The sequence below is a fragment of the Arachis hypogaea genome, chromosome 3, assembly GCF_003086295.3.
Source record: "Arachis hypogaea cultivar Tifrunner chromosome 3, arahy.Tifrunner.gnm2.J5K5, whole genome shotgun sequence".
In the NCBI taxonomy this organism is placed as follows: Eukaryota; Viridiplantae; Streptophyta; class Magnoliopsida; order Fabales; family Fabaceae; genus Arachis; species Arachis hypogaea.
Window position 1 is genome coordinate 26,727,262 of NC_092038.1, and position 12,903 is coordinate 26,740,164.

Consider the following 12,903-nt stretch of genomic DNA (forward strand, 5'->3'; position numbering starts at 1 on the left):
TAGTTGGATGATGACGTGGTGGATTGATGTCACGTGTCACAAGATGATTAGTTGACGTGTCAGGTCAGTGACACGTGACACAATACGTGTGCCACGTGTCATTTGACATGTAAAATAATTATTTTTAATCAAAATAGTTCTTGAAAGTTTAGACGTAAGTTATTTTCATTCCTAAAATTTTAAAAATTAATCAAATTAGTCATTATATAATTTTTTATTTTTTTTGATAATATTAAATTTAAAATATTTTTTGATACTACTAATTTTAATAAAAATGTAATTGACAAACAAAAAATTAATAATTGTATCATTTCTTTTTAAAAATTTTGTCAATAAAATTATCTCTCTCCTTTAATTCTTCTCAAAATCTCTCTTATTCTTTTCTATTCTAAAATATTTTTCTTATATTATCATATTTTCTGTAATATATATATATATACTCAAAATTGAAATGTATGTATTTGTTGACTTAAATAAAGTTATATACTCAAAATCAAAGTTTATGTATTAAAAGAAAAATTATATAATCTATCTCAAACATATGAAACACACAAAAATTTATGTATTAAAAGAAAATCGACGGAAGGATGTAACGAATTTAATAATGTCTATTATTCTGAAGAATATAATTGGTATTTTTTTACAAAAAAATTGATTAGTTCAAAGACAAAATAAAAAAAACCTCATTATTATTTTATTTATTATCTAAAAAATTATTTGATAGTGCATCAAAATTACACATTACTTTTAAACTCACACAATAAATAAATAGATTTAAAAACATTCAATTTTTTCTCTAATAAAATTGTCAACTTCTGCATTTTGATGAAATAGTTCAAGGCTAGTGCGACGTAAGCGTGACACCATGTTATCATCATCAATTTTATTTTGCAGCAGCGGTTTTTGGGAGTCATGAAATATAAAATAAAGGAAGGAAACAAAAAGGGTCGTCAATCAGGAAGTTAGAGCAATTTAAAATTATATACATTAGTCAACTACCATATCAATATCAAATAATCCTCTCCCATACGCAACTATATATATGGCTTTCGCTTCCCCATCTTTCATTCATTCATCAACAACTCATTCTTCTATAACATAAATAGAAAAACAGAGAGAGACACATAAATATAAATACTTCTTTTAAAGATCAACGACCTGATGGCTGTAAAAGTTTATATTGTGTAAGCACTCTTCAATACATATAATGTCATTGCCAAAGTTCATCTACCATATGTTATAATAATTCACTTGCTTTGTAAAATTCTAATCATGTTTGGGCTATGTCCCTCTTTCTAGATTTGCTTCTCTACTGGATCAGTTTTGTATTATTGTTATTATTATCTTCTTTGATGAAATACAATATTTATTTTGTTATGTTATAAATTAAATAATTTTTTATATAATTTCATTGGCAGGTATTATTCGCTATACGGACATGTAGAGAGACTAGCAGAAGAAATAAAAAAGGGTGCTGATTCTGTAGATGGTGTTGAGGCTACTCTATGGCAGGCATGTTCTTGATTAAGTATTCTATATTATATATTCAAGTTAATTCATTCTCAGTAGTATTACCTCATTACTAGTAATGGAAGAATGTTTGATATTCATTTGTTTTAATGAACGAACAGGTATCGGAGACTTTGTCGAAAGAGGTGCTTGGTAAAATGAGAGCACCACCGAAGAGCGATGTACCGCTCATTAACCCGAAAGAGCTGGCGGAGGGTGATGGTTTCGTGTTCGGCTTTCCAACAAGATTCGGAATGATGGCTGCTCAGTTCAAATCTTTTCTAGATGCAACTGGAAGCTTATGGCAGACGCAACAGCTCGCTGGCAGGCCAGCCGGAATCTTTTATAGCACCGGTTCTCAAGGTGGCGGACAAGAGACTACAGCGTAAGAATTTCACTTTCAACTATTACAACCATGTTACATGTGTATAAAAAATCAGCTACTAAATCAACTATATATAAAAAATATTTGTCTAAATATAAAATACATATTAAACATGTATATTCATTTATAAATACATAATGACTAATTTGATAAATAATTTTGATGTGCACATAGCATTTTTGAGATTATTATCGATTAATTCGTAATTAATAGGACTCATGAATGAAGTACTAATAATGATATGAAAATTATGGAATCAATGCCAGGCTCACTGCTATCACTCAGTTAGTTCACCATGGAATGCTGTTTGTTCCGATCGGATATACATTCGGCAGTGGCATGTTCGAGATGAATGAAGTGAAGGGTGGCAGTCCGTACGGTGCCGGAACTTATGCTGGTGGTGATGGATCAAGACAACCAACTAAACTTGAGTTAGAGCAAGCATTCCACCAAGGCAAGTATATTGCCACCATCACTAAGAAACTCAAGAAAGAATGAAGCTATCCATAAATTAGGATATTGAATCCTGATGAGTCTACTAGTAGTTACTTATCATGTAATGTATTGAGTTTATATTATTGCATGAAAATAATTGCTTCTTATTATAAAGGAAGCGCTTTGTACTCGTTCGTATTTTTCTTTTTGTACAATCAATATTTTGTTTATTGATTTGATTAGCTGAATAAGTAAATGGAACAATATTAAATGACCAACAAATATTATTATTTTTTACTTACACTTAATTAACAATAATTTAAACTTATATTTACAGAAAATTTGTACAAAAAAAATAATTTATATTTATATTTATTAAAATTGATACACATGAATTGATATGTACCACATTTTTTAAAATTTATACATATAAATTAATAAAATTTATTTGTTAAATACAATTCAATTTTTAAGTCCCTTGTTGAAGGAACGGTGAATATCTAAAAGCCTTTATGTATTGGAACAAATGGAAAATTTTTTTTTTTGGTTAAGAACAAATGGAAAATAGACTCACATAAAACATGTTTGGGCTTTGATTTGTAGCCCTTAATCCATTATGTTTGTATAATTTTGTTCAGACGTTAATCAAATCTAGTATTTATACGTGTATTCTAAAATAAAATAAGAAAATCTCAGATTGAATGAACAATAAATTTTTCCAGTTTCATGTACTGAATTGAACAGTTTCAGTCCTATATATTAACCCTCTGCCTTTTTTTGGGTATTAACCCTCTGCCTTTGTATATCGAAACAAGATGTGATAGATAATGTGAAATATTAAATGGGTACATAATTTTTCAAGAACCCATGAAGATAAAAAACATAAGCATTGAAATTGGGCTAAGAAACTGGTTTTATTTTAAGAAGTTGGGTTAACCACAAAAACGAGCGGTTGGATATATAAAATTGGGTTAGTGTGATTGGTGATGAGCAACATCGATGATAGTAACATAGCACTCTTTTCTTTCTCTCCAGTTCTCGTTTAGTCATTTTCTCTTCCTTTCTGACACGTTTTTCTGTCTCAAAAATACAAGGCAATATCCATATTTTGTTGAACATCTTCCATAGCTCTTGCCCGTAATTTCCAGCGGTAAGACTAATATCCTGCTGCTGCAATATATCGAGAATATCAATATAAATTTCATTTATGATGATCTACGTCAAATTTTGAAGAATTTTCGTTCATGCTATCATAGGTAGAGTAGTAATACATTTTAAACAACAGTACTTTATATGATTTGTGGTTAACTCGTTTTAATACTAGTCCTTTTTATTTTAATGAGTTAAGTTTGTTTTTCGTTTTTGATATTTTTGAAATTTTTAAAAATTATTTTTAATATTTATTTTAATTTAAATTTACACTTAATATTTAAAATAAGATTCAATTCTATTTTTGTTCTTAATTTTTTTACAATTAATAATTAGTCAAAACTTATTTTTTTATAAATAATTTCGCTAGATGGGCAACTAGAATACTAGCTAATTTATTTGAAAAACTTTTCAAAATCATTAAAAATAAAATTTTGAATTTTTAAAAACAGAATTTTTAATTTGCAACCACTTCATTAACGTGAAGCCCCATTTTATCCCCTCTCATTATATCGTCGGTACTTCGTCATCAATAGTTTATCACGCTGCCGCTATACCCTTCTGTGGTACCTCGACGACCCACGATGGTTACTGGAACTTCAGGAAACGGTGACGCGAGGAGATGGTATTCGCGTTAGGGAAGCGGCTACATAAGAATAGTACGTAGAGGGTATTTCGTTAGGCTTATATGACGCAATATTCTAATCCTATTTTTTTAAAATCTTAATTTTTAAAAAATTGTTCAAATTGACTTACAACAGAGTTCCTATACTTTCTCTTTTACAATTACCAACAAGACTTGAACCATCAGATCTGGTGAAAGAATCCAACCATAACAAAGGAATTTTTAACAACCAGGGTCTTGTTAAACTTGGTCCACTACAGAATATTTTTTTTTCCTTGTTGATCAAACTATTAAACCAGGTTTTTATCCATTATGAACATTTAATAAAAAGTTAAAAATCAATAAAAAGAGTTGTTTCTGGATGTCGACTAATTAACATGTAGATATGATATTGAAAGTTCAAACAAGAAGATATAGACATTAAAATTGAGCAGCATATAATCATATATACTGCACAATTCCATTACATCCTAATTATGGGCGCACATGTAGTTTAGAGCTTCAACAGTACAAGTAGAGAGTTCAACATTACTTGGGTTTATTATTTAATTATAGTAAAACCCAAAAAGGCTTCAAGAAAGGCATAGTTAATTAACTTGCCATATTGGCATTATTGTAGACACTATTGACAGCCATGTTGGGAACCCACATAACTGCCTTGTTTCCAAGGAAGTGGCAAGCAGTCTCTGTTCCAGGCTTGATTTTCAGCATTTCATAAAGAACCTCCGCATTCATGCCGGAAGTGTCGTGGTGGCAAACCGCTAACGCCTGAGTTCTCCTGCCGTCGGCTGCCACCATCGGAACCATGTATGCGGTGGTTCCATGGATTTCGTGACAATAAAAGACGGTGCTTTGAAAATTGAGCCTGTGACACATAACAGCCTTGTCTCCAAGATTGTGCACTCCCTCTATGGTGTAGTCAGTCTGCTTGTCCAAGAAAGAACTTGAAAACGGTTGAATGTTCTTTCCCAACTTGGAAACGGCGAAACCGATCAAAGTTGATAAGGATTTTGCGCAGTACTTGTCCTCGCCCTTGCCGGCTTCTCTTACGCAAGCATCCTCAAAGGTGAAGGACTCTTTTTCGAGGTCTTTAATTACTTTGCCCCATGTATATACTCCGTATGGTTGAGCAAACGGGATTTTGCTGAACTTCATGTTCATTTTTTTCCCAGGAAATAGCTCATGTTCGAAGAAGAACGTTTTTGGGTACTGTGTGTCGTCCACTTTCATCGGAACATCATTTATTTCAGAATCTGCACGCATTATCATACAAAAAACTCTTATTTTAGGATAATTCTACCCTATTAATCATTCATAAAAGAATTGTAATTATTGCTCTGAAGATGTGTATAGTGTATTGACAGGGGTGTGCATGTGGAGCAGATTAGGTGGAAATTTGTTAGATCTATACCAAGTTCTAAAAACCACACCTGTGGTATCAACCGAATCCATATACTTAAAGGTTTAAGATTTAATTAAAATTTACCTATATTTAAATTAAATATAATAAAATAATAAATTTATGTATAAAATATATAATTTAAAAAAATTAAATTTATTATTTTTAGTTGGTTAACAATTAAAAAATCATACCTGTTTCATCAATTAGTTTATTCTTTTATTTTGAATCCGACTAATTTGACAAACAATTTTTAATTAATCAAATTGGATCAGTCGACTAAGATTGGTTCTCATAACCATAATCCATAACCAACTCTAATATGTGACTGTATAATTGAGGAGTTATATATATGGACCTTGGGCTCCAGGCTTTAAAAGCTCCTTGAGAGTGTTAGGAATTGGAGTGTTTGGCCAAACTGCTTGCCAGTAATCTTCGTCAGGTATCAATTCTCGCCCACGGCTTCCTATTGCAAAAGCAAGCTGCACCGTACCATTTCCTCCAAACATAAGATATCATAATAATTATATTATATAAACATTTCATATAATTATTTTACTTTAAATCAACAAACTCAAACCATATATATGTGTGCCAGTGGTTTCTTCGGACTACGGTGGCTATAATTATAATGGCTATGATGGTTAAACAACTTAAGTAATATTTAAAAATTATTTTTAAAATTAAAGTTATAATTTTTTACATTTTGATAACTTTCTTATTTTTATCTTTTAAATTAAAAATATTATTTATTTTAATAACACTTTAAATGTTGCTAAAACTATATAGCTACCATGTAATCAGTTAATGAGTTTCTCGTCTTATAAATTACTCACTCTTTCTTACTTTCTTTTATATGAGACTAATTTCAACACTCTTCACACTTATAACATTAACATATTATAATCACCATCATTACATGCAAGATAGCATGTGCATGTAAACGTAACTCTCTTAAACTGTATTTTTGGAAAAGCCAATTACTTATATATACGCATACATATATACTCCTTGTTTAAGGAATCAGCCTGCTACAGTTCTTGTTAACTCATCACTGCCTTAATATTTTACTTGATTTTATTTAATATTGACTATAATATTGTTAACAGTGAAAGCCAAATTAAATAAATGTTTTGGATGAAGAAAGTTGGTCTAAAGTTGTGGTAAGAGATCATAGAAAGTGAAATATAGATATTTTCCCGCAGTGAGGGTAAAATATGAGTGAATGAAGGACTATTATATATACTCTTTTTGGCGAATATATAAGCCAAATTAAAAAGCAAAAGAATACGAAAACTTACACAGAAAAGCATAGCAACAGCACATCGGAACTCCATTTTTATATATAATATAATAAGCAAGAGAATAGATGTGGGAGTGATCGATGCTTGCAATGAACTCACTTATTTATAGTGATACCGGTTCATTATTAGAGGTGTACGTACGGTACATATTTGGACACGGCGGTTATGTAACACAAGACGTGGAGTGACATATGAATTTTAAATTTTTATAAGAGCTAGCTAGTATATATATACAATATAAAATATTTTATAAATAAATTATAATAATATTTTAATATTTTATTAATATTAAAATATAAATTAATTTTATTTATTTTTAATATTTTTAATTATATAAAATATTTATTTTAATAAATAATAATATATACTATTTTTAAATTTATTTTAAAATACAGGTTAAGAATAAAATTGGACAATGATATTTAAATGTATCTAAAAATGTTCGGAAAAAAATTATTTTTATTAAGACACAGTTGGTCACAAAAAATACACATGTCAAACGAATATCAATGAGTGTGTATTTAAAATGTATCCGATACACAAATATGATAACTCAGTAAAATATTTATACTTCATAGAACTAAGTTAATTAAATTGTGTAAAAATTATGTAAAATTATAAATTCAAAATCCAAAAACAACACATTAAAATCTTAAAGTTACATATTTTTTACATTCAAAATTTAAAAATCACACATCTAAAATTATTTTTTTGGCATTTTAGATGTATAACTCACTACAAGAAAATAGAGTTATTTTGACACTTTATTTTTTAACACTATAATTAAATGTTAAAATTAATATATATTTTTGACAAATATCACAAATGTCAAATTTTCTATATTTTCTTGACGAAAAATTTGACCGTAGAAAATTACTCCTCAATTTTGACACTCATTTGTTTTCAATTTACTCTACTATTTTTTTCTTCTTTGGGCTCTGTTAATTTTGACATCACACTGCTCTCAATTTAGAATTATACTACTCATTCTTTATCTTCAAAATCTCAATTTATTCTTTAGTTTCAAGATCACATCTCATTCTTTGTTAAAATTTTTTGTTGAGAATATTTTATAGTCAATAAGTGTCAAAATAAATAGTATTTTTGACAATTAATAAGTATCACAGAAAATATGTTCTCAAAATTTTCTAACAAATTATTTTTGACAGCCAATATTTATCAAAATAAGATTTAAATTTTTTTCACAATCGCTTATATGTTAAAAATATTATTTTTGACAAAACTTTTATTAACATATTTTCATAGTTAAAATAGTGTCAAAATTTATTTTTTTGACAAATTTTAATTTTCTTTTACACATTATAACCCTAAAAAATAATCTATATTGTTGTAGTAACTTTATATGATTTTAATGAGTAATTTTAATTTTAGACATATATTTTTTTATTTGTATCTTTTATATTATTCTCTATCCCGGCACTAGTGTGGTTATATTGGAAAATATTTTAATAAAGCTAGGGATTTGTTGTCCCTCCTTACAAGAGAATTATTGATATCCTTGCAATAATTATATACAGTGAAATTAGGTATTTTTAAAAATTGTTTATTATTTAATTTCTCATATAAAAATAAATAATTTTTTATAAAAATAGATATTTAAATTAATTAAATAATATTATTTAAATGAAAAAATTGACTAAAAACTAAAAATTTAAAGGATAACTAGTATTTATTAATTATATAATATTTAAAAATTGATGATTTGTGTAGTATTTAAAGGTGCACATGGTCCGTCTCATCCCGAACATTTTTTGGATTAATTTGGTGTGATTTCATCAAGTCTAGGATCGAGTAAAGATCTCAAAAATAGACCCGATCATTATTTTGGGTCGGGTCCGAGTCAAAATGAACATGGTTTCACCCGACCCATGTGCACTTTAAGGAACTAAAAATGATATATATATTTTAAATTAATAGTATGTTATATTAATTATAATCTTATTGTTTTATTTTTAATCACACTTATTAAATCAAAAATAGATCAAAGAAGCATCGAATTAGAATTTATGGACAAATTCAAATACAAATATAGATATCAACTTTTAGACCATAGGCGAATAACATGATCAACCACCTAAACTGTTTAAGCCCTAAGCGAGTTGGACCAGATTGCCTCCCCCTAGATAATCTACATGCAAACCCTAGAAAAAAAGAATTATTCTCCACATACAAGCGTTTTTTTCATACAAGTCTTTACAAGTCATTTATATTCACGCGTGTAATAGCCCAGATCACCCGTTAGCACGATATTGTCCGCTTTGGCACACAAGGCCTCACGGTTTTGCCTTTGACGATAGGATGATAGCCGAAGCCCCCCACACTTACTCGTCAAAACGCATCATGCTAGGGAGAGGTATCCACACCCTTATAAGGCATGCTTCGTTCCCCTCCCCAACCGATGTGGGCCTTACAATCCACCCCACTAAGGGAGCCCAGCGCCCTTGCTGGCACATCGATCCGGGTTCCGGCTCTAATACCATACTGTAACAGTCCAGACCACTCGCTAGCACGATATTGTCTGCTTTGGCATACAAGGCCTCACGGTTTTGCCTTTGACGATAGGGATGATAGCCGAAACCCCCCATACTCACTCGTCAAAATGCGTCATGCTAGGGAGAGGTACCGTTACTGCATGTTCTTCTTCTTCTTGTTGCTGCGCGTCTTGCGAGTTGTTTTTTTCGTTATCGTCGTCATCAACATCGCCTCTTCCTCCTTTTCCTCCTCTTCTTCCTTCTTTTTTCATTGAAATTTCTTCTCCTCCTTTTATTGCTTTGAATCTAATCAAGTGGCTGAGGTGTGGTTCAATTCAGAAGAAAAAAATGTAGCATTAGAAGAAATATTTTTCTGTATTTGTAGCAAATTTGAGTGTAACACATAGATATTTGGGTGTAACACAAAGATATTTGGGTGTATTTTAATAATTTTGGGTGTATTTTTATTCTGATAAGTTTTGCATAATTCAAAACTCTTTCTCTTCCTCCTCCCCATCTTCTACTGCTTCTTTTTTTTTGTCATCATCACCATTTTCTTCTTTTTTTTTCTTATTCATCTTTTCCTTTTTGTTTTACCTTCTCAAGTTTTTTCTTGTTTTACTCTCTTAGCAAGAATAAAAACAAAAAAATCAAACAAAGAAGAAGAAGAAATACATAAAGTTGCAAAATTACTTGGAAGGGGATGAATTTATATTCATTTAACTAAAAGAAAGAAAGAAATAAGGAAAAAAAGAAGAAAAAAATGCAGTATTAGAGGAAACATTTTCTGTATTTATAGCAAATTTGGGTGTAACACAAAGATATTTGGGTGTAACACAGATATTTGCGTGTAACACGAATATATTTGGGTGTATTTTTATTCTGATAAGCTCTGTATAATTCAAAACTCTTCCTCTTCCTCCTCCTCATTTTTTACTGCTTCTTTTTTTTTATCATCATCATCATCACCATCTTCTTTTTCTTTTTGTTTTACCTTCTCAAGTTTTTTTCTTGTATTACTCTCTTAACAAGAATAAAAACAAAAAAATCAAACAAAGAAGAAGAAGAAACACATAATGCTGCAAAATTACTTGGAAGATGATGAACTTACATTCATTTAACTAAAAGAAAGAAAGAAATACGGAAAAAAAAGAAGAAAAAATGCAGCATTAGAGGAAACATTTTTCTGTATTTGTAGCTAATTTTGGTGTAACACGAAGATATTTAAGTGTAACACAGATATTTAGGTGTATTTTTATTCTGATAAGTTCTGCATAATTCAAAACTCTTCCTCTTCCTCCTTCTCATCTTCTACTGCTTCTTCTTTCTTATCTTCTTATTTCGTTTTCTTATAATTCTTTTTGGGAGAAAAAATCAAATAAAAAAAATACATATTATTACAAAATTAATAGAAAGAGGAGGAGGAAAAAATACAGCAATAATAACAACAATAAAAAAACTATGATGAAGTTGAAAATGCAAAGAAGAGAAACGAATGCGAAGAAAAATGAGGAGGAATGCAAAGAAGAAGGAGAAGAAGAAGGAGAAGGAGCAGGAGAAAGAACATGAAATATAAACGTTGAAGAAAAACCATTTCTCATTTCGCGTTATTCAAAGTTAAGGAAGCGCGTGTTTACACACTCTTTAAATTGAGAGCTGTTTTTGTTAGACTTAGGTAGTTGACTTGTATAGACTTGTATGCCAAAAAAATTTGTATATATAACAAGTCTAAAAAAAAATTATATTCTAGTAAATAATGTCTTTTTTTGTTTTGTTTTAGAAAGTAAATTTTTTTTATTTTTGTTAAGAAAAAAAATCCTTATCATATATCCCACACGAATTTATAAGGATTTTAGCAGATTCACTTTCATAAACACTATAAATAACTTAACATATGCTCAAAGTTTGTTATATCTATTTGACTATCCTTAATCTTTATATCTCTTAAATTGTTTCTGACTTGAACATTAAAATCTCTTATAAGTACACTTTTATTTCTATATAGATGTAAGTCCAAGCAAGAAGATCTCATACAACTTCTTGTTCCGATTTTATAAATTCATGTTCTACTACTACTATTACAAGAGGTAATCCAAATTTCACATTTAGAAAAAATTTCATATTTAAAATATTGATTTTTTTAAACTTTATGATAAAAGTATTATAATTTTTGGAAGGAACATAGAAATGATTAACTTTTAATAAATTGTACTTTTAACTAATCTTTTAAAAGTTCATATAATAATGTATGCGTTATATTACTAGGGAAGCAATCATTACTCTTAAAATGATGTAAAACATTTACACAAACCAACTTCATACATAATAATAAATATTTTTTGAAATATCACTGGAGCAAATATTTTTTGTGTTTGTTACAATACGATGATAAATTCATACATATCGATACGTTTAAAATATGGACAAATAATAACAAGTCACGTTAAATTTATTTTCCACATCAACATTTAATTTTTGTTTTTTTAAATATATATTATATCACCATTTTTACTAATACACCAATTTAATTAAATAAAAATAAAAAATATTTTTTATTTAATTTTATAAAAAATTTTAAACATCTTTTTTTATTTAATTAGACAAAAATATCCTTTTAAATTAATAAAATTTTAAAATTCAATTAATCCTAATTTTATAGTTTCAAATAATTTAAACAATAAAAACAAAAACATATTAAAAAAAACAAAAAATCAAAATTTCTTCATCTTCTCTAATTTCTCTAATTATTCGTGCTCCCTCTAAGCAAAATATATAAAAAAAATAAAAAATAGATCATTCTTGTCTTCTCCAATTATCCCTCTAAAATAAAGCAGCGAAAGTTCTAAACCAAAATCCTAGATTCTTTGCCGCCGCCGTCCCATAGGCTCCACTTCATCTGTAAATGAGCCTCACCAGGCATCAGATCCGAAAGTAATGCCTGAAAAGTCAAGAAGCTCTTCACCTTTTCGTCGATTAAGCCTCAACATTGGTCATACAAGCAAAGGTTCTACCTCTAAAGAGGCTGGGCACATGTCACATTTGAGCTCCACACCAGCTCTTAAATCAAACATGCAAGATGTGAGGGACTATGTTAGATCAAACACTTTAGGCGATGATAAAGCTTGTGATGCAGGCAGCGGCGAAGAACCTAGAGTTTTGATTTGGAATTTTTACTGTTTTGTTTTAGAGGGGTAGTTGGAGAAGATGAAGAAGGATTGATTTTTTATTTCTTTAATATGTTTTGCTTAGAGGGGGACACGAATTATTAAAGAAATTGGAGAAGATGAAGAAATTTTAATTTTTTGTTTTTTTAATATGTTTTTATTTTGTTGTTTAAATTATTTGAAATTATAAAATTAAGATTAATTGAATTCTAAAATTTCGTTAATTTAAAAGGATATTTTTATCTAATCAAATAAAAGAAAAATGTTTAAGATTTTTTATAAAATTAAATAAAAAATATTTTTTATTTTTATTTAATTAAAGAAGTGTATTAGTAAAAATGGTAATATAATATATATTTAAAAAAACAAAAATTAAATGTTGATGTGAAAAATAAATTCTACATAAATTGATATTATTTATCTATATTTTAAACGTATCGG

At 28.8% G+C, this 12,903-nt stretch overlaps 2 protein-coding genes across 2 annotated transcripts; one reads left to right on the forward strand and one right to left on the reverse strand.

The window, feature by feature from the left end:
- Nucleotides 1-1,016: 1,016 nt before the first annotated feature.
- LOC112789979 (probable NAD(P)H dehydrogenase (quinone) FQR1-like 1) lies at nucleotides 1,017-2,611 on the forward strand. The gene is made up of 4 exons (XM_025832176.3): nucleotides 1,017-1,184; nucleotides 1,419-1,512; nucleotides 1,632-1,894; nucleotides 2,161-2,611. Exons 1-4 carry the CDS (start codon nucleotides 1,162-1,164, stop codon nucleotides 2,390-2,392), a joined length of 612 nt encoding a protein of 203 aa, XP_025687961.1. The 5' UTR covers nucleotides 1,017-1,161; the 3' UTR covers nucleotides 2,393-2,611.
- Nucleotides 2,612-4,467: 1,856 nt separating this feature from the next.
- On the reverse strand, nucleotides 4,468-7,006 carry LOC112789980 (unknown seed protein USP). The gene is made up of 3 exons (XM_025832177.2): nucleotides 6,804-7,006; nucleotides 5,861-5,984; nucleotides 4,468-5,356 (listed from the first exon to the last, which is right to left on the reverse strand). Exons 1-3 carry the CDS (start codon nucleotides 6,837-6,839, stop codon nucleotides 4,695-4,697), a joined length of 822 nt encoding a protein of 273 aa, XP_025687962.1. The 5' UTR covers nucleotides 6,840-7,006; the 3' UTR covers nucleotides 4,468-4,694.
- Nucleotides 7,007-12,903: the final 5,897 nt, after the last annotated feature.

Bases quoted from the DNA above. Each gene is read 5' to 3' on its own strand.
- LOC112789979 (XM_025832176.3), top strand. From the start codon at position 1,162: ATGGCTGTAAAAGTTTATATTGT. The intron at 1,513-1,631 runs GCATGTTCTTGA...ATGAACGAACAG, and splicing joins TTGAGGCTACTCTATGGCAG to GTATCGGAGACTTTGTCGAA. The intron at 1,895-2,160 runs GTAAGAATTTCA...AATCAATGCCAG, and splicing joins GGCGGACAAGAGACTACAGC to GCTCACTGCTATCACTCAGT.
- LOC112789980 (XM_025832177.2), bottom strand. From the start codon at position 6,839: ATGGAGTTCCGATGTGCTGTTGCTATGCTTTTCTGT. The intron at 5,985-6,803 runs GTAAGTTTTCGT...GGTACGGTGCAG, and splicing joins CTGTTGCTATGCTTTTCTGT to CTTGCTTTTGCAATAGGAAG. The intron at 5,357-5,860 runs GTCCATATATAT...TAATGCGTGCAG, and splicing joins TTTAAAGCCTGGAGCCCAAG to ATTCTGAAATAAATGATGTT.